Here is a 26,218-nt window from a genome sequence, read left to right on the forward strand (position 1 = left end):
ACTGCTTGGCAAGCCATGCTGTGGTAGGCGTCCCACAGGTAAAGTAGAGGAAGATGGGCACGGATGTTAGCTCAGGACCAGTCTTCCTCAGCAAAAAAGAGGAGGATTGGCAGCAGTTAGCTCAAGGCTAATCTTCCAAAAAAAAGAAAAAGAAAAAACAACCAATTTGGGCCAGCCCTGGTGCCCTCGTGGTTAAGTCCAGTGTGCTCCGCTTTGGCGGCCTGGGTTCAGTTCCTGAGCACGGACCTACCCTGCTCTGTTAGTGGCCATGCTGAGCTGGCGGCCCAACATACTAAAAAACAGAGGAAGATTGGCATAGATATTAGCCCAGGGTGAATCTTCCTCAGAAAAAAAAACAATTAAAATTTGTGAGATGCAGTGAAAGCAGTGCTTGAGGGAAATTTTTGGCTTTGAACGCATAGATTAGAAAGGAAGATCTGAACTCAGAGAGGGATGAACAGGTGGAACAAACGAATTTTTAGGGTGGTGAAACTATTCCGTGTCATTTCATAATGGTGGATACATGACATTATGCATTTGGCAAACCCACAGAATGAACACCACAAAGAGAACCCTAATGGGAACTAGAAACTTTAGTTAATAATGATGTATCTACAGTCAGGTACCGCTTAACGACGGGGATACGTTCTGAGAAATGCCTTATTAGGTGATTTTGTCGTTGTGCAAACATCATAGCGTTGCTTACACAAACCTGGATGGTACAGCCTCCGACACATCTGGACCGTGTGGCACTTATGGGGGCGCCATCGTGTATATGGTCTGTCACTGACTGAAACGTCGTTATTCAGTGCATGACTGTATGTCAATTCATCAGTTGTAAAAATATGTACCACGCCAATGTTAATGACAGGAGAAATTACGGGTGGAAGGAGAGGGGGCATATGGGAGTCTGTACTTTCTGTTCAGTTTTTCTGTAAACATAAAACTGCTGTAAGAAATAATGTCTAATAATCAAAAGGAAAAAAAGCATAATGGGATGCCATTTTTATAAAACAGAAGAGAGAACTCTGTGTGTGTGTGTGTGTCTTAACCTAGAAACGCGTCTGAGAAGGCCGGTACCAAGATGTCTGCAGTGGTCGTCTTCGGGTTTGAGGATCGTGGGTGATCTTTACGCTTCCTGACTTTTCTGCCTTTTTTCTTTTTCTCTTATGCACACGCTGCTGTAAAGATCATAGCAGACTATAAAACAATTTTGTCAGCAACAAAAAAAGACAAGGAAGGAAATTTTAAAAATCCGTTTTTAATTATGATTTCTCTTGGATGAGATCCTAACGAGGGTGACAAAGCAACATTTTCCGAGGACAGTCTGAAGAAAGGCTCGACGCTCCGGGCTGCTGGTTAAAGAACCGCGAATTTCAGGGAGTGGAGGAACGAGCTGGGAGGGCAGACGCGGCTCAGAGGTGAAAGCAATGTTTGGTTTGCTAAGAGGCAAAGGAAACGAAACCAAACGGCAGCCCAGACTCAGAAGACGACTTCCTGCTTCCAAGGAAACGAAACCAACAGCAGCCCAGACTCAGGCAACGTAAGAGAGAGAGGCTGACAGTTTCTGGGAGCCAGTCCTGCAGCCACCAGCTCCTCTGTCCCCACCCGGGCGTCACGATGGAGCTCCAAAAGACCCCAGCCAGGAATCTGGACAAGTTCATTGAAGACTATCTCTTGCCAGACACGCGGTTCCGCAGGCAGGTCCGAGAAGCCATCGACATTATCTGCAGTTTCCTGAAGGAGAGGTGTTTCCGAGGTGCCGCCCCCCCTGTGCGGGTGTCCAAAGTGGTGAAGGTGAGCTCAGGGCCGCCCGCCTCCCTGGGGAGGGGTTGGCTCCAGGGGCAAGAGTTTCCAGAGAGGAAGGGAGAGAGCAAAACGTCCGGGGCAGGACTGGGGCTGTCTGATGTAAGCACACGAAGAGCAGAACCACAAGCTGTTAAAATAGCCTCCGGGCTGAGCCCCCACATCTGTAATTTTTTAACAAATGCCCGGGTGAAGTTTGTAAACCACCGTCTGAGGCCACACCCATTTCAGAGATGGGGAAACTGAGGCTCAGCTCTGATCAACCATCTGCTAATTAATAGCCAGGCTGGGGAGTCACTGTTTCTACAGGATCATGAACTGGTTGAGGATAAGTTTTGAAAGGAGATAGCACCTATGGCTGTGAAACTTTGAGCAAGTCACTTAACCTCTCTGTGCCTCCGTTTCCTGGTCCATAATTCCCAGTACCTTATAGATTGTGCAGATTCAGTAAAACAAGGTGGGGAAACCACCCAGCATGGGCTGGTCTACAGTGTATAACAGTATAAGGTAGTAGCAGACAGGGAGTAAAGAACACAGACTCAAGAACAAGGCAGCCAGGGTTTAAATTGCATCTCTCCCCCTCTACTCGCAGTGTGATCAGGCCGATACACGATCTCTCTGAGCATGTTTCCTCGTCTGTAAAGCGGGAACTCACAACAACCGTAGGTCGATGGCAGAATCCTCGTGGGCGCTAGAGGGGTGAAGACTGGAAATGCCCTCGGACCGGGGCTGGCGTTCAAGAATGTTAGTGATTGTTGTCTGGTGATGGTCATTTTACTGAGGGGGGCTCTTCCCGGTAAAGGTGAGCTCTCCTTCTCACCTTCTTTAGGGTGGCTCCTCAGGCAAAGGCACGACCCTCAGAGGCCGATCCGATGCTGACCTCGTCGTCTTCCTTGACTACTTCAAGAGTTTCCGGGAGCAGTTCGAGCGCCGAGCAGAGTTCATCGAGGAGATTCGGAGGCAGCTGAAAGCCTGTCAAAGAGAGAAGAGGTTTGACGTGGAGTTCGAGATCCAGGGGCAGCAGTGGGCGAGGCCCCGCGCGCTCAGCTTCGTGCTCACGTCGCCCCAGCTCAATGAGGGGGTGGAATTTGATGTCCTGCCTGCCTTTGATGTCCTAGGTGAGCCCTCCAGGCACAGAGGCTCCAGCCTTTGTCCTATGTCGGGGCCCCTTTCTCTCTTTTCGTATTTCTAGCAGAAATCTCCCACAGTTTGAGAGTATCACCAAAACGGAGCATCCTTCCAAAACGAGGAGGAGATCTTAGTCTCTCTCCTGGGGCGAGAATGACTAGGATTATAATCAGCCACGGGAGTGACAGTAAACAGCAAACTGGCACAATGTAGGGGCAAGACGTTTCCTATAGAACAGCTGCCAGGCTGCCTAGCTCTACGTGTGGCAAAGGGTGTGGATTTTATTTTTCTAAAGTGAGGCAGCGCGGCTCTGGCATAAAGTCAATACGTTGATTTCATCTTTCACCCAAAACACGAAGAAACCTCCTCAAACTTCTGCTGGGGGTTCGGATCTCTAGGTAATCTGCAGGAGCACTTGGACAGGAGGCAGAACCTCTGAGAGGCTCAATTTCTACATTAGGAAAACTGATAAAACTACATTACCTGTGTCACACTATTATTTTAAGTATTAAATGATCAACTACATTAAGCCCTTACACGGGGCCCGGTACCTATAGGTGTTCACAAATGTGAGTTCCCCCACTGTGCACCAGGCACCCCAGGACACCCCAGTGAACTCACAGTGGTGCACAGGTCAGAGTGTCCATCTTTTTGAGGGAAGCAGCGACATCTGTCAGATGCCATGCAAAATAATACTATTGCGTGGGCTGTGGAGGAACCAGCCAGGAGGCTCTGCTGTGGTCCAGGTGAGAGATGAGGGCGGCTGGGACGGGGCAATGGCAGAGGAGATGGGAGAAGGGAGGAGTGGGGATGGACCTCAGGCTTCCTGGCTCTAAGCCTGCTGCCCTTTCCACCACACCCACGGCCAGTGAGCTTGTCTCCCCAGAGCAACTGAAAGAACCTCAGAGAAGAGCTGACATTTTTTTTTTTTAATTGCGGTGACATTGGTTTATAACATTATATAACTTTCAGGTGTACATCGTAATATATTTTGAATTCTGTGTAGAGTACATTAGGTTCACCAGCCAAAGACTAATTACAATCCATCACCACACACGTGTGCCTAGTCACCCCCTCTGCCCTCCTCCATCCCCGCTTCCCCTCTGGTGACCACCAATCCAATCTGTCTCTATGTATTTGGTGTTGTTTCATACAGCATTTGACTTTCTCCCTGTGACTTATTTCATGTAGCATAATACCCTCAAGTTCCATCCATGTTGTCACAAATGGCCAGATGTCATCGTTTCTTATGGCTGAGTAGTATTCCATTGTGTTTATATACCACATCTTTATCCATTTGTCTCTGATGGGCGCCTAGTTTGCTTCCAAGTCTTGGCTACTGTGAATAATGGTATGATGAACACAGGGGTGCATGTATCTTTTATGCATTCGTGTCTTCATGTTCTTTGGATAAATACCCAGCTGTGGAAGAGCTAGATCATATGGTAGATCTATTCTTAATTTTTTGAGGAATCTCCATACTGTTTTCCATAGTGGCTGCACCAGTTTGCACTGCCACCAGCAGTGTACAAGGGTTCCCTTCTCTCCACATCCTCTCCAACACTTGTTGTTTCCTGTCCTGTTATTACAGCCATTCTGGCCCTAGTGAGGTGATACCTCATTGTAGTTTCGATTTGCATTTCCCTGATAGTTATTGATGATGAACGTCTTTTCACATGCCTGTTGGCCATCTGTATATCTTCTTTGCAGAAATCTCTGTTCAGATCTTTGGCCCATTTTTAAAACGGGTTGTTAGTTCTTTGTTGTTGAGATGTATGAGTTCTTTGTATATGTTGGATACTAACCCCTTATCAGATATATGGTTTGCAGACATCTTCTCCCAATTGTTAGGTTGTCTTTTCATTTTGTTAATGATTTCCTTTGCTGTGCAAAAGCTTTTTAGTTTGATGTAGTCCCATTTGTTTATTTTTTCTATTGTTTCCCTTGCCCGGTCAGACATGGTACTTGAAAATATGCTGCTAAGACTGATGTCGAAGAGCGTACTGCCTATGTTTTCTTCTAGAATTTCCATGGTTTCAGGTCTTACATTCAAGTCTTTAATCCATTTTGAGTTGATTTTTGTGTATGGTGTGAGATAATGGTCTACTTTCATTCTTTTGCATGTGGCTGTCCAGTTTTCTCAACACCATTTATTGAAGAGACTTTCCTTTCTCCTTTCTCTATTGTATGTTCTTGGCTACCTTGTTGAATATTAGCTGTCCATAGATGTTTGGGTTTATTTCTGGGCTCTCTATTCTGTTCCATTGATCTGTGTGTCTGTTTTTGTCCAGTACCATGCTGTTTTGGTTACTGTAGCTCTGTAGTCTATTTTGAAATCAGGGAGTGTGATACCTCCAGCTTTGTTCTTTTTTCTCAGGATTCCTTGGCTATTCGGGGTCTTCTGTTGTTCCATCTAAATTTTAGGATTCTTTGTTCTATTTCCATGAAAAATGTTGTTGGAACTTTGATAGGGATTGCATTGACTCTGTGGATTGCTTTAGGAAGTGTGGCCATTTTAACGATGTTCATTCTTCCAATCCAAGAGCATGGAATACCTGTCCATTTCTTTGTCTTCTTCAATTTTTTTCAAAAATGTTTTATAGTTTTCAGGTACAGCTCTTTCACCTCTTTGGTTAAGTTTATTCTAGGTATTTTGTTCTTTTTGTTGCAATTGTAAATGGGATTGTATTCTTAATTTCTCTTTTTGCTACTTTGTTGTTAGTGTATAGAAATGCAACTGATTTTTGTACATTGATTTTGTATCCTGCAACTTTACTGTATTCATTTATTATTTCTAAAATTTTTTTTAGTAGATTCTTTAGGGTTTTCTGTGTATAAAATCATGCCATCTGCAAATAGTGACAGTTTCACTTCTTCCTTTCCAATTTGGATCCTTTTGATTTCTTTTTCTTGCCTAATTGCTCTGGCTAGGACTTCCAATACTATGTTAAATAAGAGTGGTGAAAATAGGCACGCTTCTCTGGTTCCTGTTCTTAGACAGATAGCTTTCAGTTTTTCTCCCATTGAGGATGACATTAGCTGTGGGTTTGTCGTCTATGGGCTTTATTATGTTGAGGTACTTTCCTTCCATACCCATTTTATTCAGAGTTTTTATCATAAATGGGTGCTATACCTTGTCAAATGATTTCTCTGCATCTATTGAGATGATCATGTGATTTTTATGCTTCATTTTGTTAATGTGGTGTATCACGTTGATAGATTTGCAGATGTTGAACCATCCCTGCATCCCTGGAATAAATCCCACTTGATCACAGTGTACAGTGTTTTTAATGTATTGTTTTATCTGATTTGCTAGTATTTTGTTGAGGATTTTTGCATCAATGTTCATCAGTGATATTGGCCTGTAATTTTCTTTGTGTTGTCCTTCTCTGGTTTTGTATCAGGGTAATGTTGGGTTTCTAGAATGAGTTAGGAAGCTCCCCTCCGCCTTCAACTTTTCAGAAGATTTTGAGAAGGATAGATATTAAGTGTTCTTTGAACATTTGGTAGAATTCACCAGGGAAGCCATCTGGTCCTGGACTTTTATTTTTTGGGAAGTTTTTGTTTACTGTTTTGACCTCTTTACTGCCAATTGGTCTATTCAAATTCTCCATTTCTTCTTGATTCAGTTTTGGAAGGTTGTATAAGTCTAAGAATTTATCCATTTCTTCTAGATTATCCACTTTGTTGGCGTATAGCTTTTCACAGTATTCTCTTACAATTGTTTGTATTTTTGAGGTGTCTATTGTCTGTCACTATTTCTCCTTTTACATCTCTTAAGAATTGTTTTATATATTTAGGTGCTCCCATGTTGGATGCATAGATATTTACCAGTGTTATATCCTCTTATTGGATTGTTCCCTTTATCATTACGTAGTGGCCTTCTTTGTCTCTTGTTATAGTTTTTGTTTTAATATCTATTAGTGTTCTATAAGTGTTGCTACCCCAGCTTTCTTTTCTTTGCTATTTGCATGGAGTATCTTTTTCCATCCCTTCACTTTCAGTTTATGTTTTTATGCCTGACATGTGTCTCTTGTAGGCAACATATATATGGGTCTTGTTTTTTTATCGTACTGGCCTTTTGATTGGAGCATTTAGCCCACTGATGTTTAAGGTAGCTGTTGATAAGCATATACTTCTTGCCATTTTGTTACTTTTTTTCTGGGTGTTTTGATATTCTCCTCTGTTCCTTTCTTCTTCTCTTGCTCTCTTCTGTTGTGGTTTTATGGCTTTCTTTAGTATTATGCTTGGGTTCCTTTCTCTTAATTATTTGTGTGTTTATTATAGGTTTCTGGTTTGTGATTACCATGAGGTTCATATATAATAACCTATGTAGATAACAATCTATATTGAGTTAATAGTCTCTTTAGTTTGACCTCTTTCTAAAAGCTCTACTCTTTTACTTCCCTCCTCCCACATTTTATGTTTTATATCATATCTGACCTCTTATTTTGTGTGTATGTGTATCCATTACCTTCTTATCATGGAAATAGGTAATTTTAGTGATTTGTCTTTTGACCTTCATGTTATCTTCATAGGTGGTTGATCTGCTACTTTTACTATATTTTTGCCTTTACCAGTAATTTTATTGCCCTGTTTTTTTCAATAATTTTCTTATTCCTATATGTGGTCTTCTCTTTCCCACTGAAATAAGTCCCTTTAGCATTTCTTGTAAAACTGGTTTCTTGGTGATAAACTCCTTCAATTTTTGCTTCTCTGGGAAACTCTTTATCTCTCCTTCCATTCTGAATGATAACCTTGCCGGGTAGAGTATTCTTAGCTATAGGTTTTTTCCTTTCAACACTTTAAATATATCATGTTCCTCCCTTCTAGCCTGTAACATTTCTGCTGAGAAGCCAGCTAATAGCCTTATGGGGTTTTCTTTGTATGTCACTTGTTGACTTTCTCTTGTGGTTTGTAGGATTCTCTCTGTATCTTTAATTCTTGACATTTTAATTATAGTGTGTCTTGGTGTGGGCCTCTCTGGGTTTATCTTGTTTGGTGCTCTCTGTGCTTCCTGTACCTAGATGTCTGTTTCCTTCCTTAGGTTGGGAAAGGTTTCAGCTATTATTTCTTCAAATAGACTGTCTGCCCCCTTGTCTCTCTCCTTTCCTGCTGGGACACCTATAATATGAATGTTAGTGTGCTTGATGTTGTCCCAGAGTTCCCTTAGACTGCTCTCATTGTTTTAGTTCTTTTTTCTTTTATCCGTTCAGCTCGGGTGATTTCCTCTAGTCTTTCGTCTAGCTCGCTGATCCATTCTTCTGTATCATGTACTCTGCCATTGAGTCCCTCTAGTGAATTTTTCATTCCCAGTATTGTATTCTTCATTTCTGATTGGTTCTTTTATATATTTTCCAATTCTTTTTTGACATTCTCACTGAGTTCATCCCTTCTTCTCCCAAGATCAGTGAGCATCCTTATGACTTTTTGTTTGAACTCTTTGTCAGGTAGATTGTTTATTTCTCTTTCATTTAGTTCTTTTTCCTGGTTTTTTTCCTGTTCCCTTGGTTGGAACATATTCCTTTGTCTCCTCATTTTGCCTCTTTCTCTGTGCATATATCTATGTATTAGGTAGGTCAGCTACATCTCCTGATCTTAGAGAGGTGGCCTTATGTAACAAATGCCTTATAAGGCCCAGCAGCGTGCTTCCCTCTCATGACAAGTTCCAAATGTTCCAGGAGTGACCTCTGTGTGGGCTACATGTGTCCTTCTGTTGTGACAGGTTTGCGCTTGCTGCAGGTGCCCTGGGAGGCTAGGCTGTCCACCTGGCTGGCTGGTTGTAATGCTCAGCTGCATGTGGGTGCTACAGACCCTTCGGTCACTTTATTGGGTGTGGGGAGCCCCAGCACAGGTGGCTGCAAGGTCTAATAGTAAGTTCCTGTTGCAGTTTTTCTGATAAGTGAGTAGGACCCCAGCAAAGCTGGTTGCTAGGCTCAGGGGCTTACAATTGCTAAAGGGCTCCCACCTGCAAGGCTGTTTTCAGCTCTCTCAGGATTGCAGCTGAGTGGGACTGGCCCCAGGCACAGGAGCACCCAATTCTTTGAGACTTTGGGAGGTGGGGCCGATCCCCTATGTGGCTATTTGAGAAGCATGAAGTCTTCTGCAGCTGACAAGCCCCACAGCTCACAGGCCCACACACACCGTCAACACAGTCCTACCCCATGCACACTTCCCAGCCCACTGATTCTGACCCAGTTGCCCCACTGCAGAGGCCCCCACAAACTCCACCAACACCCACACACTCCACCCACTCCTCACTCACGCCCTGCCCCACAGAGGCAGACCTACTCGCCTGCCTGCAGAGGATCCGGGCACCCAGTCTATGCAGGCTGACAAGTTGCCCGAGGGCTTCCTGTGGGGTGGGGCCAGTCACTAGGGTGGGCTGCCTGTCCTGGCTGAGCTGGATTAAATCAGTGCTCTAGTGCACAGGGCAGACCCTGGGCTAACAGGTCAGAGAAAGAACTCCAATGGTGTCTGCCAGCATCTGTGTCACTACACCTCTACTAGGTCACAATATTGGCTGCTGCCAATGTCTCAAACCCTGGAGAGGTGTCACCTCTCACTGAGATGCACCCAGAGCCTATCAGCTGAGTCTCTTTTCACCAAAGTGTGCACTTTTCTTTCTGCTGACTTTAGCTTGCATTCTGAAATGGGTCAATTTGTGCTTGGGCCCTTTAAGAGCTGGCTTTTTTCTGCTTATGTCCAATAGCTTTTCTAGGGGTATTCCCCATTGCAGTTAATAGACAGCAAAGCCAGATATTATGAGACTTTCTCAGTTGTGCTGAGTCCAAAGGAGGCTTATAGCAGTAACACTCCCCACCTAGGTCCCCTGCTCCTCCAGGGGAGGCTGCGTACCTTAGGATTGCTCCTGGCCAGCCATGAATCTCTCTGGCTTGCGAAGGTGGCTTTTTTCTCTCCAGAAAGGAATTTCTGCCTCTTCCACTTCAGTCAGGACTGCCCTTTGTTGCACGGGTTCTTTTTATCCAATTTTCAGTTCTCTCTCAGGGGTAATTGTTCCAAGAATAGCTGTAACTTGGTTGTGTCCGTGGGAGGAGGTGACTTCAGAGTCCACCTATGCTGCCATCTTGACACCAACTCTCAAGAGCTGGCATCTTAAAGTTATGGATTCATCCCTAACAGGTCAGGTGACTACATCGTACAGACCTGACCCTGACATATATGTCCTACTCATCGAAGAATGCCAGTCCCTGGGGAAGGAGGGAGAGTTCTCCCCCTGCTTCACGGAGCTGCAGCGAGCCTTCCTGAGGCAGCGGCCAACCAAGCTCAAGAGCCTCATCCGCCTGGTCAAGCACTGGTACCAAAAGGTATGGCCCTCCATCCAGTCTAGGGGAGGGAGGGAGCAGAGGAGGAGGAGGGAGAGAAGGAAGAAAGTGAGGACAAGAGGAAGAGGTGGGGGATAGAGGCAGAGAAGGAGGAGTGGGCAGGGAAGAGGAAGGAGGGGGAGGAGGGGGAGGAGAAATGGCAACTTCATCCTTCTAGTTGCTCTGGCCAAAACCATGCATCTTCCTTGACTTTTTCACACACACCCCCATCAAATCAGTCACCAAATGATGTTGATCCTATATTTGAAATAGATCCATAATTCATCAATTGTCAGCACCTCTGTCACTCTCCCCCTGCTCTGAGTCACCTTGTGCCACTCACAGGGTTCTGCCCTCCGACCTCTCTGAGCGGGCCACCCCCCCAGGCCATGCTGTCCTCCTTCTTGTTCCTCCAAGAGGAAAACCCTGCTCCAGCCTCCAGCCCTTTGCATTTGCCTATTTGGTTTTTATTGTCTGTCTCCTAACTAAAAATGTACATGAAGGAAGGGATTTGTATGTATTGTTCATTGCTCTAGCCCCAGAACCTAGAAGAGTGCCTGGCACATAATAGGTGCTCCATAAGCAATTGCTGAATGGATTAACGAACACAAAACACGCACACACACTCACTCACAGAGTCTACCACACTCTTCACAAGGTGGAGAGAGGAAAACCAGGGCTTCAGACGTGTGTTCAGATCCTCCTCTATCTACTTCTTGGTTGTCTGACCGTGGGCAAGCAACTTAACCCCTCATGCTTCCTGTTCTCTCACTTGCAAAATAAACCACATGACATGGCGCCCGGGAAAATGTTGGTCCCAATAAATGTGGTTTCTCTGAGCCACCACAAGAGCACACATCATAAAAGCTAACACGTATCGAGTGCTTAGCTTGTGCCACATTTGTATTTAATCTTTTCTGGGTGTGATATGCATTTCTGTTTACTTTTAAATGTCCTATATCTTATCTAATCTTCATGGTGATTCTGTGAGCTGGGTAAGGGTAGGTATTATTATTAAACCCATTTTACAGAAAGAGAAAGTAAGAGATGGCTCTTTCAAAATTAAAAGCTTTAATTTTGGTCTTCTGACTCAAGAGTTTGCCTAATATATAATGAGCATTCTATATATTTTTGGATGAATGAGTGAGTGAAAGAGAGTAATTAAGGATAACCTTCCTGCTTTAAAAACAGTACTTTAGGCAAAGCAAGACAATCAGTATTTGCTAGACATCTCAGTTTGCTGTTCCAGGCATTTTGATGAGGGAGCCCAAGCATGTTAGTACTTACAAAAGTGGTTCTTGACAAGAGCAACACTGTCCCCAGGGACATATTGAACATTCATGAGGACAGTTGTGGTAACCATGGTGACGGGGGACAAGGATGCTACAGATAATTAATGGAAAAAAACCAAGAAACTAGTTATTTTACAATGATCAAGACAGTTTTGCACAGCAAAGAATTGTCTCTTTCTCTCCTTCTTTCTCTTTTCCTCCCTCCCTCACTTCCTTCCTTCCTTGCATCCTTTCTTCTTTCTATCCTCTAAAATAATAGAAGAAACTTACAACACTTTAACTCCACTAACCACCATCATGACCACCTCCGACTGACACGCTGCTATGGTTATGTATTTCACGTCTCTCTCCATTTTCGAGTGCCTCAATGCATTATGATTGTTTTACAGAGCCAATATTCATTTAATCTACCCACACATTTATCTTTCTTCACTATCAATTCTTTCCTACATCTCTAGCCTCCCATCTAGGATCACTTTCCTTCTTCCTGAAGTGTGTCCTTTAAGATTTCCTTTGGTGACGGTCTTTTAATAGTAAACGCTCTCCGTTTTTGTTTCTCCGAAAATGTCTTGACTTTACCCTCATTATTGATGGGTTTGTGGTCACTTCAGTAGATGGATATATCATTCCATCTTTCAGTGTCACTAGTGAGAAGTCAATTGTTAGTCTAACTGTGGCTCCTTTTTAGGTGATCTGTCTTATTCCTCTGGGGGCATTTATATTTTTCCGTTTGTCTTTGATTTTGTTTAGTTTCAATCTGATGTGTCTTCACGATGATTGTTTTTCATTTGTCCTGCTTGGGGTTCATTGGGTTCATCATTGGGATTCCTGAATCTGTGGAGAGATGTCTTTTATCAGTTTCAGAAATTCTCAGCCATTCCCCTAAAGTATGGTCTCTGCATCTTTCTCTCCCTGCCTCCTGGAACTCCAAGTAAATGTACGTTAGACCTCCTCACACTATCTTCCATATCTCTACACTCTCTTCTATGTTTTCCATCTTTTTGTCTCTCCATGTTTTATTCTGAATAGTTTCTTCTAATCTACCTTCCAATTCATTAATTTTAGCTGTCTAATCTGCTGTTGAATTATTAATTGCAGTTAGTTGTAATTTTTTGTTCTAGGATTTCTATTTCATTCTTTTCCAAATCTGCCACATTATGGTTTCTGAGTCCCTACTATTTCAAGCTCTTGGTTTAATATTCCTAGTTATTTTAAAGTCTGTATTTGATCCTTCAATATTTAAAGTTTTGTGGGTTTATTACTATTTTCTCTCTTTTCTGTTAGTTATCGCTCTTGATATTTTGTTTCCTTATGTGCCTGGTTATTTACATGCTGGTCATTGTACTTGAAAATAGTTTGAGGCTTTAGATTATATATCTTCCTTTGGAAAAAAATTTGTTGGCTTCTGTAGGCTCTTAGGAACTCTACAAGTCCTTTGTCTTGGTTAATTCTCCGAGTATCCTTCTGAGGTAGGTGCTGCTATTACCATTCACTTGGCAGATGAGAAAAAAGAAGCTCTAAGAGTCTAAGTTGTCTGCTCAGAATCAGACAATGGTGGAGCCGGGATTCAAACCCGCATCAGTCAGAATCTAGAGCCCAAGCCCTTACCCAGGGGTCAGTAAACTTTTTCCATAAAGGGCTAGGAAGTAAATATTTTAGACTTTGTGGGCCACATGGTCTCTGTCACAACTACTCAACTCTGTCTTTGTAGCATGAAAACCACCATAGACGATGCGTAAATGAATGGCGTGACTTTGCTCCAAGAAAACTTTATTTACTAAAACAGGTGGCAGGCTGAATTTGGCCCACGGGAAATGTGCTTTACACAAAAGCTGGGCAAGCCCATTTTCCCAATTGTTTTTCCTCTTCTCAGTGCAAGGAGAAACTTGGGAAACCACTGCCAGCACAGTACGCCCTGGAGCTCCTGACAGTCTATGCTTGGGAACAGGGAAGCAGACAAACAGAATTCAACACAGCTCAGGGATTTCAGACTGTCTTGGAACTAGTCCTGAAGTACCAGCAGCTTTGCATCTACTGGACAAAGTATTACAACTTTGATGACCCTGTTATTGGACAATACCTGAAAAGGCAGCTCAAGAAACCCAGGTACTCTGTCCCCACATCTCTCAGCTCTCCACATCAATGAACGCCCGGAGCCAGACACAGCCCCTTGGAAATGGAGGATGTGGAAGGGCTCCACATTTACTGGTCATCTTCTGTTGCCAATCATTGAGCTGGACACTTTAGTGCTACCATCTGATTTTAACAACAACCTCCAGCCCCGTGAGGCAGGCACCATGCCAACCGCTGTATAGATGAGTAAACTGAGGTTCTGAGAGGTAAGGCGCTTGTCCAAACCTTAAGAGAAAGTGAGTGAAACAGCTGACACAGATGTGCTGAGCATTTCACACGCCTTGTCTCAATCCTCATGCCACATCCTTTGAGGTCGGTGTGTTCAGCTCTCCCCATTTCACAGATGAGGAAACTGAGGCTAGTGCGGTCAAGTGACCTGCCCAAGGGCACACCACTAATAAAGGGCCCAGGTGAGATTCAACCCCAGGTCTGTCAGGCCCCAGTGTGAGGCTCCTTCTCCTCATGCTTACTGCCCACTGTGGGGTGGGGCACTCAGGACACACCCCAGGCAACAGTGCCCCACTGGGCCGGTCCTCCTGCCCCGAGTCCCAGCCTGCCCCAGGCTGGCGTTTGCTCTGCAGGAGCGTCTACACTCCTCAGACGCAGCCCCACCTCTTCACTTGTCCCTCTCTAAACATTGCTTTTCAGGCCTGTGATTCTGGACCCGGCTGACCCCACAGGAAACGTTGGTGGTGGAGACCCACGCAGCTGGCCTCGGCTGGCACAGGAGGCGAGAGCCTGGCTGAGTTACCCGTGCTTTAAGAAGTGGGATGGGTCTCCAGTGGGCTCCTGGGACGTGGGGGTGAGACCTTCTGCTTCCTCCTTGCCGACCTTCCCCCGCCTCCCTGCCGCTTGGGGCCTGCTTCTTGCTAGAGGTTGCTCACATTCATTGAGTTTCAGGCTGTGCTTCATACTTTACAGTCATTTTGACCCCGTTTGGAGGGTTCCTGGAATTTTCACATCCCTTGTCCAGAGTTCGTTCTTTAATTAACGTTGCCTTGCCTGGGGTAACTCTGTAACAGCTGCTGCTGGCGCACCCTACTCATAATAATAATAAATACCCACCGCTCACTGAATATCCGCTTTGGGCTGGGGTCCTGTCCTCAGACCTTTAACACATGTTGTTTCATTAAATCCTCATAACACCCCGGGAGGTATGTTTTCTACTCCCATTTGCAGATGAGAAAAGGAAGCTCAGAGAGGTGAAGTCACCTGCTCGAGGACACTCAGTTAGGGACTGGTAGAGCTGGGATTCCAACTCGGTGGACTCCAACGCCAGTGCCCAACCCACTATGCTAAACAGCCTGCCTTGCATCCCCCCCTACTTAACCTGACAAATGGGAGACTCAGAGCAGCTGACTGACATGGGTGTGTCACACAGCTAAGTGGGGCACAAGGACTCGAACTTGGATCTTTCCACTCCCAGGGTAGGGGTCTTCCTCATGCGGGGGTGGGGGGTGATGACGTCCTAGGTGGGTTCCCTGGGAGTTTAGAGCGCACGATGTTAGCGGTGATCCGCTGGAATCAAGGCCTGCGGAAGGGAGGGGAAGGAAGCAGGAGCGGGCGGGCACAGGGAGAAGTCCACCTGGGTTGCAGCCCGGGGGCAGTCTCAGCCCTGGAGCTCAAACGGCCCTGGCCCTCGGAGCTGACCTTTAGCAGACCGAGGCGGCCAGGCCTTTATACCCGCTGTGGATGGGTCACCGGGCGGGGCGCTCAGGCGGGGCGTGGTCTTCAGCGCGGGGCGCCCTGCCACTGAGGCAGCCCCAAGGGGCGGCCGCTGAAGTCCGTCCGCTCACGGCCTCCCCGGCAGCCGGGGCTTGCTGGTCCTTCCTTGAGGGGGCTGCAGGTGGCACGTCACAGTGTCCCCCATAAATGCTCGCTGAGACCCAGGGCAGCTCTCCAACGTGATCGTGTGCTTGCTTCAGCCTGAAGAAGACAGCGAGGACGACACTTTGACCTGGGCTGAGCGCGCATATTACCAGTGCGACGACGGATGGCGCCCTGAATTCCCGCAGACCGGCAGCACGCGCCAGAGGGCATCCGCTCCCGACGCGGAAGAGAACTGGACCTGCACCATCCTCTGAGCGCCGGCGCAGCGTGGAGGAGAGGACTCCAGAGTCGGGGGGGCCAGCCCCCTCATTTCCTGGGCGGGATCTTATCGGCTGTGACTTGGCATCAGTCCTAGGACCAGAATCCGGGTCTCCTGACCCCTCTTCCTGCTGTTCCCCTCTTTCTCGCCCTCCCTAGGTAGCGCTGCCCGCAGCTTCATCCCGCCACAGCCTGTTTTCTGACAATATTCTCTGAGAGGCAACAGTTGAGGTTTAGACAAAAGAGTGGAAACTCAGCCTTGACTTTCTTCTGTGTACCTGGTGAGAGGGTTATGGTCCAATTTATTATCAATAACAATAAAAATAATAGCAGATACCATTTGTTGGGTGTTTATTAACTTCAGGGCACAGTGCCAAGAAATATGTGTGTGTGTGTGTGTGTGTGTGTGTGTGTGTGTATTCATTGATTCAACTAAAAATATTTATTGAGGGGCCAGCCGGGTGGCATAGTGGTTAAGTTCACACTTTCACTTTGGTGGCCCAGGGTCCCCAGGTTCGGATCCTGGGTGCGGACCTACACACCGCTCATCAAGCCATGCTGTGGTGGTGTCCCACATATAAAGTAGAGGAAGATGGGCACAGATGTTAGCTCAGAGCCAGTCTTCTTCAAAAAAATAAAATAAAAATTTATTGAACACATACTATGTGCCAAGCCTTGTTCTGGGCACTAGGAACACGACAAAGAACCAAACAGACAAAAATCCTCAAAACCTCTGCCTGCGGAGCTGGCATTCGTGGGGAACGTTTTAATATTGGATAGCTTAGGATTCTTCCAATTTTCAATTACGAATAATTCTGAGGCAAGCATCTTTGGTTCATCCTCTGTCTACATCTCGGACCATTTATCCAGGGAAAATTTTAGAACTGCCCTGTCTCACCCAGTGGTCACCAGTCGCGTGGGGCTGTTGAGCACTTGAAATGTAGCTGGTCCAAACTGAGATGTGCTGTAATTGTAAGATATATACTGGGTTTCTAAGACTTTGTACAATAAAGAAAAAAGGAACATCACATTCTTGACAACTGATCATTTTTTATATTGATCGTATGTTAAACTGACAATTTTTTGAGATATCGATTGAATCAAAATGAATTTCACTTATTTCTTTTTACTTTTTTAACGTGGCTGCTAGAAACTGTGAAACCACACCTGTGGCTTGCATTGTGTTTCTATTGTTGGCTCTGCCCCAGAGGGTGGATCACGGGGTTAAAGAACAGGCTTTACTGACTGTCACACTGTCCTTGGTACCAAGAAACGACATTTCATTTACAAGACTCCAAAATATCAAAACTACTGTAATTACTCACAAAAGGACCGAGCATGCTCTTATCACCTGAGCCACTGGTCACCTGAGTGGCTGGCAGACAGTCTTTGGTTTGTCCCTGTTGTATCTCTCCTTTGAATCCCCCAGCATCGCTGCGAGATGGTTTTATTAATAGTCTCATAATAATGAATTGAGGTTAGGGCACTGGCTCGGGGTCACCTGGCTAGCGAGAAGCAGAGTCGGAACTGGACCCTTGTCCTCTCGCGTTCATGTCACAGCCACTCTTGCACAATAATCCTGCATTGGCGTCTGCTTCTTGGAGTTGCCCAGACCAGCACGACACCTCTGCCCCACCTTCAGGTCGGTGCGTGCTGGTCAGCAATTCCTGGCTGCGATGCAGAACTGAAGCACGGCGCACAAGCGCCCAGCTCATTACCTCTTCTCGGTTGCTGTCCCTGCCTGCAGCTGGGCTCCTGGAAGAAGCCGCCATTTCACCGCCTCTCCACCCCCTCTCAAACCTCATTCCTGCCTCTCGGCCGGTGATTCTCTATCAGTCTTGCCTTCTTATGTTCTCTGTTTTCTGATGCTTTGACACCTGGGGCCTTGCTGATCCTGGAGAGACTGCCCCTCCCAGGGCTGGCTGATTCCTGCAGATAGCAAACAGCTCACCTGAGAGTTCGCTTTTCATGGCAAACCAACCAATCCAGAGCCGGGCTCCGAACCACCTCCTTTATCGCTTTCTCAGGATTCTTAAACTCAAGCCGCAATCCACCTCCCCTGCTCACCCCAGGACCAGGCACCAGCCAGCTCAGGACAGCCCCTATGCTCAGAGCCCACTGAGACTGTTCAAACCAGCCCATCCTAAGCCCGCTGACCCTGCGCCGCCTTTCCCACAGAAATGACATAAAAGCTCCAGCCCATGTTTTCGAGCTGGCTCCCTCCGCCCCACGAAGGACACGGGTGCTTCCCCGTGTGGCCCTGCATGGCCGGGCTGTGCCCTCTGTTTCTAGGGATCTGTGAGGATAAACCTCCTCCTTCATGACAATATTTGGCTATTGTCTTTAACATCAGCAAAATAAAGAAATCATTAAAAAAAAAAAAAAACCGCTCCCACAGTCCCTTCCTCCAACCCGTTCCAATTTGGGGCCTGTCTCTGCCCCTTTTCTCTGACTCCGCCTGTCTCCCTGTGCATGTAGAGTTTTTCTAAAAATGGGATCCTACGCCTTCTCCAGTTCTGTTACCTGCTCTGTCACATTTACATACTTCTCCCTCCATGCTGATAAAAAAATTCCGGCTCACGGGTAATGCTGCGTTGCATTCCACCATGAGGATAATCCACCTGCATTGTCTTCTGAGAGTGTTTCATGGTCATCAACAATGTTACAGTCGTCAGTAGATTAATTGAATCGGTAATTAGTTGCTTAATTGAAAAGCCACATAGACCATATGGTAGTACTTTTGAGTTTTTGGAGGAACTCCCAGACTGCTGTGCAGTGGCTGCACCATTTACATTCCCACCAACGGTGCACGGCCCCTCTAGCTCCTCCACATCCTTGCCAACACCTGCATCTTCCGTCTGTTTGATAATAGCCGTTCTAACAGGTGTGAGGTGATAGCTCATGGCTCTGATTTGGATTTCCCTGATGATTAGTGATGTTGAGCATCTTTTCATACACGTGTTGGCCATTCGTATGTCTTCTCTGGAAAAATGTCTATTCAAGTCCTTAGCCCATTTTCTAATCGACTTAGTTTTTTGTTCTTTTTTTTGCTATAGAGTTGTAGGAGCTCCTTGGGGAATTAACTGCTTATCAGATTTATGGTTTGCAAATATTTTCTCTCTTTCTGTCGATTGCCTTTCACTCAATTGAGTGATAGTTCCATTTGCTGTGCAGAAACTTTGTAGCTTGATGGAGCCCCACTTGTCTATTTTTGCTTTCGTTGCCCATGCTTTGCATATACAGTCAACTGATCTTTGGCAAGGGCACCAAGAATACACAATGCGGAGGGGATATCTCTCAACAAATGTGTTGGGAAAGTTGGATATCCACATGAAAAAGAATGAAATTGGACCCTTATCTTACACTACACACAGAAATTGACTCAAAATGGACTAAGGACTTAAACATAAGACCTGAAACTGTAAACCTCCTAGAAGGAAACGCAGGGGAGAAGCTTCACGACATTGGATTCGACAAAGATTTCATGGATACGACCCCAAAACACAGGCAACGAAGGGCATTTGTTTCTCTATGGTGTGAGGTAGGGGTCCAGCACCCATTCCTCTGTGTGGAGCCCCAGCTATTACAGCAGCATTTGTTGAAGTGACCGTCCTTTCCCACTGCTCTGCAAGGCCACATCTGACGTGTGCCCAGAGCCCATCTATGTGTGAGTCTGTTTCTGGGCTCTGTTCTGTTCCCTTGGTCTATTTTCATATCCTTGCCTTAATACTACCTTGTCTTAATTACTATAGGCTTAGAATAATTCTTAATATCTTATAGGAACTCTGTCCTCTTTTTATCAAAATCCATGGCTTCTCTTGGCCCTATTTCTGTATTAATCTTATACTCAATTTGTGAACTTCCACCCAGAATATGGGGAGGTATTTGATTGGAATGACAGAAATTAGTTTAGGGAGAGTGGCATCTGTACAGTATTGAGAATGCATCAATCTGGAATTTCTCTCCATTAGTTTTAGTCTTCTTTAATGACTCTGGAACAAAGTTTCACAATTTTTCCCTGCATAAGTCTCTCGTGTCTTTTGTCATATTATTCCTAGGTATTTGTTTCTATGTCATTGTACTTGGCATGTTTTCTTAAATTTCATTCGGTAAAGACAGGTTCCTGGAAAACCTAAGTGTTGTCAGTGGGTATATCTGATTACAACGGTACGAATGTCCTTTATACTTTTCCGAATTTTCTGATTTTATTAATTTTTTTGCAGTAAACTCATATTATTTATAGGACCACAAGAAATAATAAAGCAATTTTTCTGGCCCCCCCCCAAATTTTTTTTGATAAGTATTTCTCTCAACTAAGCTCTGATCATTTGTGCTAAGCCAGAAGATCCAGGTTATGGAAAGCTCTGGGGGCCGGTATTTGGGGCTGCTGGTTCAAGGACAAATTCACGAGGTTTGGAAACAGAAGCAAGTGTATAAGGGATGATAGAAATTACTGTGTGAAAGCTGAAGCACCCAAGTCATAAGTTTTGGAGTCGCTCGTGATGATGCACCACTCTGGGCAACTTCCTGCCGAGGAAACGAAACTTAGACGAGCTCCTATTTAGTCAGCAGAGATGGGGGTGGAGCTTCTGGAAGACGTCAGAACACAGCTGCCCGGCTGTCAAAGTATATGCAACATGTGTGATGTTCAGTTTGGGTTCAGGGAAGAGAGGGGAACTCCAGGGTGCTCAGCTCCATGCTGAGGGCCCCCAGCCCCACGAGGGGGTGAATTTTAATGTACTGCCATCTTGGAAGCCCTGGGCGACCGTTGCCAGCTACCCCCTCCTCTTCCTCACGCAAACCCACTCCTTGAGCACCACTCACCTTTGTGAGATGCCGGGGCCCCTCCCCAGAGCTCCTGAGAGCCCTTCCCCCCCGGTAGAGGTATCCTCTTCTTCCTGTGTTTTGGGCTGTAATTTCCTCCTTCATCCAATCCCATATCTCTTTCAGGGGGATTATAAATCTCCAGTTCAACAAAGGCACCTGCACTTAGGATCCAGCAGCATTAACTAATTTTCTCATCACTTTCCTGGTATTTCCAGAGGTCTAGGGTGGGAGCTGAAGCCTTGACCATCTGATCAGTCCGCCATCTTGACCCAAGCTTGACCCTTCTGCTTTCTACCTTCTAAAAATTCTTCAAATGTCTGCTCCCCTGATGCTTCTCTTCCTCAATTTCCGACCTGTTGAGTTGCCTGATACTTTTAACCTATCTTTGTTGTCATTTTAGTAGGATCTTGAGGGTATGTTCAGTCTGCCAACTCAAATGGAAAATTTCTAAAGTGACGTGTGAATCAAGAAGATGACTGGGATTAGTGGGCGAGCAAGGAAATCACGGCTTTACGGCTGAAGGCACCTGACTTGAATCCCCTCCACAACATCTAACCTCCAAAATCGTCTTCTTCTTATACTTGAATACCCCCAGTGATGTGGCACTCACTACTCAAAATATAAACTGGGTGTACACACTGGCAGTCCACCAGCTCTCCTGTAGCTCACCACGACCTCTGAACTTCACCCTCTGACCTCACCTATTTCCTTTCGGTTAAGGCAGACTTCAGGAAGTTCTTGTTAAGATGAAGTGTCGCCTGAGATATACTCAGAGACGGAGTACATGCTGGATCCCTGAGCTGATGGAGCAAAAGACTAATGAGTTTTTGAGTAAGATATGGAGGAGCGGATGGACTCTGACATGGGCCAGGCCTGGGAGAGAGCTCAGATGTGCAGATTCTGATCGCCTGGGTGCAGGACAATAGGGAAGCAGCCCAACAGGGAGAGGCCAGACCATGAGGATAGAAACAGCAAGGGACTGCCGTGTAGATTGCAGGCTCTGCTCTGCAGCTTATCTTCCTAGCTTTGTGCCAGTCGCAAAAGGATTTCACTCTCGTGGCTTTATAACCACACACTGGTGGTTAAAAACCACACATGGAACACGCTGTGAGAGGTGCCATTCTAAACTCATTTTCCTTTCTCATTTCTCCTCTTTAAAAAAATTCTTTATTCTTATAGACAGACTTTTCTTATTTGCTTGAAGTTTTACAAATGGAATTTTTATGGGAATTGCATTAAATGTATGAATTATTTAGGAAGAATTGGCTCCTGTAAGAATCGAGTGCAGTTTTATTTCTGGGCTCTCGATTCTGTTCCATTGATCCGTGTGTCCGTTTTTCTGCCAGTACCATGCTGTTTTGGTTACGATAGTTTTGCAGTATATTTTGAACTCAGGGAGTGTGATACCTCCAGCTTTGTTCCCTTTTCTCAGGATTGCTTTGGCTATTTGGGGTCTTCTGTTTCACATCAATTTTAGGATCGTTTGTTCTGTTTCCAGGAAGGATGTCATTGGGATTCTGATCGGGATTGCACTGAATCTGTACCTTGCTTTAGGCGGTGCTTATCAGAGAGGAGGGGGGTGGGGAGAAGGCGAAAGGGGTAAAGGGGCACATATGTATGGCAAGGGATAAAACCTAGACTATTGATGGTGAACACGACGCAGTCTACGCAGAAGCTGAAATACAGTAACGTACACCTGAAATGTACACAATGTTATAAGCCAATATGACCTCAATAAAGTGATTTAAAGAAACAAGCCAAAAGAATAGAGCGCAGTGGTGAGAGTGTGCCCTGGGTTCGCAGCTGGTCTGACAACTTTCCAGCTGTGTGACCTTGGACAAGATGCCTAGCTTCTCTGTACCTTAGCTTCCTCATCTATGAAACGGGTCTGACAATAACAGCATCCATTGTGTTTGTGGGTGGGCTTAAATGAGGTGTGTGTAAAGCAGCACGACAAGCGTTCTGCAAGTGTTCCTTTGACTGTTGGCGTTTAGAAGGCATCCCTCAGCCAGAGAGCAAGGCAGGGGCTCCTTCTTTATGGAAGACACCTCCAGGCTGCTCAGTTCCAGTTCTGACCATTTTTTTCACGTAAATCCTGCACATTTCTTAAACGCTCAGGATGCATCACTCGGTGCCAAGGCTTGTGTCCTGGGGACCTGCCGCTGCGGAGGCGTTCTGTTCAGTGACGTTTAGTTCATCCTTGCTGGGAGCTGCCGGGAAGGTAGCCCCGGTGCTGGCGGCGGGGAGGCCAAGGAGAGGGAGCCACGACTGGGAAGGGAACCGGGAAGTGGGCGCGCGGCCTGAGAGCTGCAGGAAGTAAACGAAACTGAAACAGAACGCGGGAAAAGGAGGCGGACCTCCGGGAGGCTGGGCGGGAAATGGGGAAGCCGCGGGAGGCTGGGTCAGAAGGATCCCTCCCTCCCCGGCTCCGGGCGCAGGGTCCAGCACCGGGACCGCGCGGACGCCGGGACGCGAACCCAGGGGCGCGCGAGGGCATCGGCGCCCGCGGCCCCAGCGCAGCCCTGCCTCCTGGCGCCCGCGCGAACCATGGACGTGTACCGCACCCCCGCCGCGGAGCTGGACGGCCTGGTGGCCAGCAGCCTGCAGCCCCCCGCGGAGTTCGTGGGGGCCGCGCGGCGCGCCCTGGGCAACCTGAGCGCCGCCCTGCGAGAGCGCGGGGGCCGCCCCGGTGCGGCTGCCCAGCGTTGGCGGGTGCTGAAAATCGTCAAGGTGAGCGGCCCCGGGTGGGTCGATCTCAGGGGCTTCATTTGTAAATAGGGGCGATCGAGGACGCTGGGCGCCTTGAGATGGGGGGTGCGACCTGGGAGGAGGTTATCAGCTCTTTTGATTGATTTCTTTAACACGAATAACGTCCTTTCTATGCGCCAGCACCAACATACTGCCCACAACAGCGCGGCTGAGCAGATACTAACTCCCACTTGACAGGTGGGGAAACTGAGGCACAGAGAGACAAAGTAACGTGTCAGCCTGTAAGAGGTCCAGCCAGGATTGGAAGCTGGGCAGTCTGATTCTTGCATCTGTGCTCTTTACGGGCCTCACACTATGCCTGGCCCGAAGGATGCAGAAATAATAACACTCTATAATTACAGCCCAATGTACCAGGAAATTACCAAATAACACTGTCTCATTAAATGACACTTATCTCACTTCACCTTCAGCGAGGTGGGGATCCTTGTCCCGGTTTTATGGATATGGAAACTGACACAGGGCGTGGTTAAGCCACTGGCCCAGGCCACTTTTTGTCACATAAATGCCACTCTGCCCCTGTGACCTCAGGATGCCCACAGACCCAGCGGTTTCCTAGGGCTGAATCTTAGCTAGAGGGGTGGAAAGGAGGAGAGCCTTGCGGCCTGGGAGATGTGGAGGCAGATTTCTGCCCTCGAGATGGACGGGAGTGGATGGGAGTGGATGGGAGGAAGTTCTGCTCAGCAAGAGTCTAAGGCTCCCTAGCGCCCACCATCCTTAGCTTCCAGGGAGACCTGGAACCGCCCTTGTGGTTGAATTTCGCTCTGGCCTTCTGATCCTTCGAGGCTTTGAAGGAGGCAGTGGGCAGTGGCTTCTTTTCCAGCCTTGAGCTGCTGTTCCCTGCGGAAGGGGTTCCTTGGAGGCAAGGCTGATTCGGGCTGGCGGGAGGTGGACAGGATGAGCCTGGGGCTTCTGGTTGGACCAGAAAGCAAAGAAGGGGTCGCACACCTCTGGAGTCACACCAGAAGGACCCCCCCCCCCAACGAGGGCCAACATGAGGTGACTCCCCTGCCCCAGCTGTGACCACCGGAAGTGTCTCCAGACATTGCCACGTGTCCCCTGGGGGCACAGTCGCCCACCATTGGGAATCACCATTTTAGAGATGCTCTTGACAGTGTATGTGGGCGGAATGACACAGTGGCTGGAATTCCTTATAAAAATCACATAAAGAGGGAGAAAAGGGGTCAAACAAATGGAGCGATGTGGCGAGACCTTTAAAATCCTCTCTTCCTTTGAGTAGGGTTGAAAATTTTCATAATGAAAAGTATTTTTAAGTGAATTAATTTATGGAGGAAAAAAAAGAATGTGGGTTTGGAGTGTGCTTCCCTGAGTGCAGAGCACGGCCTCACCTCTCCCGGCTGGGGATCTGAACAGCGGCTGCCTCCTTGCGCTTTCATTTCCTGGTTGTAAAGTGAGAAGCTAGTCCTGGTTCTTGCCTCCGCCTGGCTGTGTTACTCACTTCACCTCTCTGAGCTTCACCCATACTGGTGACCACATCACGTTGTTGCCTCTTGGAAACGAGATTACAGGTGTCAGACATTTGGCAGAGCCCCAGGCATGGAGCAGAGACTCTGAGAATGTGACTTTCCTTCCCAAATCCTCAGGCTGGCAGCTTTGCAGAGAGAAACACTGGTCAGACAGGTCTCAGAGACTCAGTGAATCATGTCGCAGTTTTGTATTAATCCCAGGCAAAGGTTGTGAATGTATGTTCTGCGAAGCAGAATTTGTTTCACCTACAGTTTTAATTTTTTTTAAAGTTAGCTGCCAACATTTAGAAATCATGGATTTACATATAAAAATTACTTTTCTTGAAAACTCAGACCTGGCTGCCCTGGGCCTGCCTTCCTGCATAGCTTCAAATGCTGGAAGCTGTGTGGCCACAGTCTCCACCCAGCCCACTTGCCTCACTCAAATTGCCTGCCAGCCTGTGCAGGCACTAGAGTTGGAGAAGGCAGAATTCTGAGTTCTTTCTTTCTTTCTAGGGAGGCTCCTCTGGCCGGGGCACAGCTCTGAGGGGTGGCTGTGATTCTGAACTTGTCATCTTCCTCGACTGCTTCAAGAGTTATGAGGACCAGGGGGCTCACCGTGCGGAGATCCTCAACGAGATGCGGGCACTGCTGGAATCCTCATGGCAGGACACAGTCCTGGGGCTGAGCCTTGAGTTTCCTGAGCAAAACATGCCCGGGGTCCTACAGCTCCGACTGGCATCCACAGACCTTGAAAACTGGATGGATGTTAGCTTGGTGCCTGCCTTTGATGCCCTAGGTGAGGGGTCCGGCCCGTTCCAGCGTTGGGGGCAAGATGATTAGGGATAAGACAGGGCTTCCTGTTCCAGGCCTGCCACCAACTTGCTGTGTGACTATCTTGTATTTTATCTTAGAAGCATCATTGTGATTTTCGCCTTCTCCTTCATAGTGTACCCAGGCTTGAGTGAATATAATAATACGCCCTGTGTCCACATCTGTCAAATGAGGATAATAATAATAATGGGAAATAGTAAGCTGTCTTATGGAGTCGTGGGAACGGCAGTGTGCGTTATATGTGTAATGAACTTGGAACAGAGCCTGGCACCTGACACGGCTATATGAGTGTCTGCTATTCTTATTTCTATTATTCTTGTTACTAGTTTTTCTATTATTATTAGCTGCCGTGATGCTCTGGGAGATTGCTATCTTGAGTTTATCCAGGGTTATGATGTCCTGGCTGACAGCCCCGCTCTTCCACACCTAAGACACCCACCCTCTGGGCACCCATATATTAACCGTAATAACTGCTATTTACTAAATGCTTAACTATCCCAAGCACTCGACATGTTTTATCTCATTAACTCCTCAGAACAAACCTATGAGGTCG

General features: G+C 46.7%; 2 protein-coding genes across 4 annotated transcripts in view; both read left to right on the plus strand.

Moving 5' to 3' along the window:
• The first annotated feature begins 1,050 nt into the window (after positions 1–1,050).
• LOC106842249 (2'-5'-oligoadenylate synthase 1) lies at positions 1,051–16,111 on the plus strand. 3 transcript variants are annotated; one of them, XR_011505339.1, is made up of 7 exons: positions 1,490–1,797; positions 2,636–2,924; positions 10,078–10,262; positions 13,425–13,657; positions 14,333–14,486; positions 14,864–15,111; positions 15,610–16,111. XR_011505339.1 is itself a non-coding variant. In XM_014858636.3 (6 exons), exons 1-6 carry the CDS (start codon positions 1,621–1,623, stop codon positions 15,766–15,768), a joined length of 1,197 nt encoding a protein of 398 aa, XP_014714122.1. In that variant the 5' UTR covers positions 1,051–1,620; the 3' UTR covers positions 15,769–16,111. The 3 variants fall into 3 exon arrangements, 2 of the variants coding, with proteins under 2 accessions (XP_014714122.1, XP_070372210.1); XM_014858636.3 differs by lacking the exon at positions 14,864–15,111 and having other exon boundaries at positions 1,051–1,797; XM_070516109.1 differs by lacking the exons at positions 14,864–15,111; positions 15,610–16,111 and having other exon boundaries at positions 14,333–14,832.
• A 6,902-nt stretch (positions 16,112–23,013) lies between these two features.
• Positions 23,014–26,218, plus strand: part of LOC106842212 (2'-5'-oligoadenylate synthase 3-like) — a 52,810-nt gene continuing 49,605 nt past the window's right edge. The window contains exons 1-2 of the mRNA XM_070516808.1: positions 23,014–23,329; positions 25,348–25,630. Coding sequence (XP_070372909.1) covers positions 23,147–23,329; positions 25,348–25,630 — 466 coding nt within the window. The 5' untranslated portion in view covers positions 23,014–23,146. The remainder of the gene's footprint in view (positions 23,330–25,347; positions 25,631–26,218) is intronic.

Source organism: Equus asinus, chromosome 8 (assembly GCF_041296235.1).
Source record: "Equus asinus isolate D_3611 breed Donkey chromosome 8, EquAss-T2T_v2, whole genome shotgun sequence".
In the NCBI taxonomy this organism is placed as follows: Eukaryota; Metazoa; Chordata; class Mammalia; order Perissodactyla; family Equidae; genus Equus; species Equus asinus.

Excerpts from the sequence above, each read along its gene's own strand:
- LOC106842249 (XM_070516109.1), top strand. The coding sequence starts at position 1,621 with ATGGAGCTCCAAAAGACCCCAGCCAGGAATCTGGACAAGTTCATTGAA. Across the intron at positions 10,263-13,424 it reads TCAAGCACTGGTACCAAAAG|TGCAAGGAGAAACTTGGGAA; the intron begins GTATGGCCCTCC and ends TCCTCTTCTCAG. Across the intron at positions 13,658-14,332 it reads AGGCAGCTCAAGAAACCCAG|GCCTGTGATTCTGGACCCGG; the intron begins GTACTCTGTCCC and ends ATTGCTTTTCAG.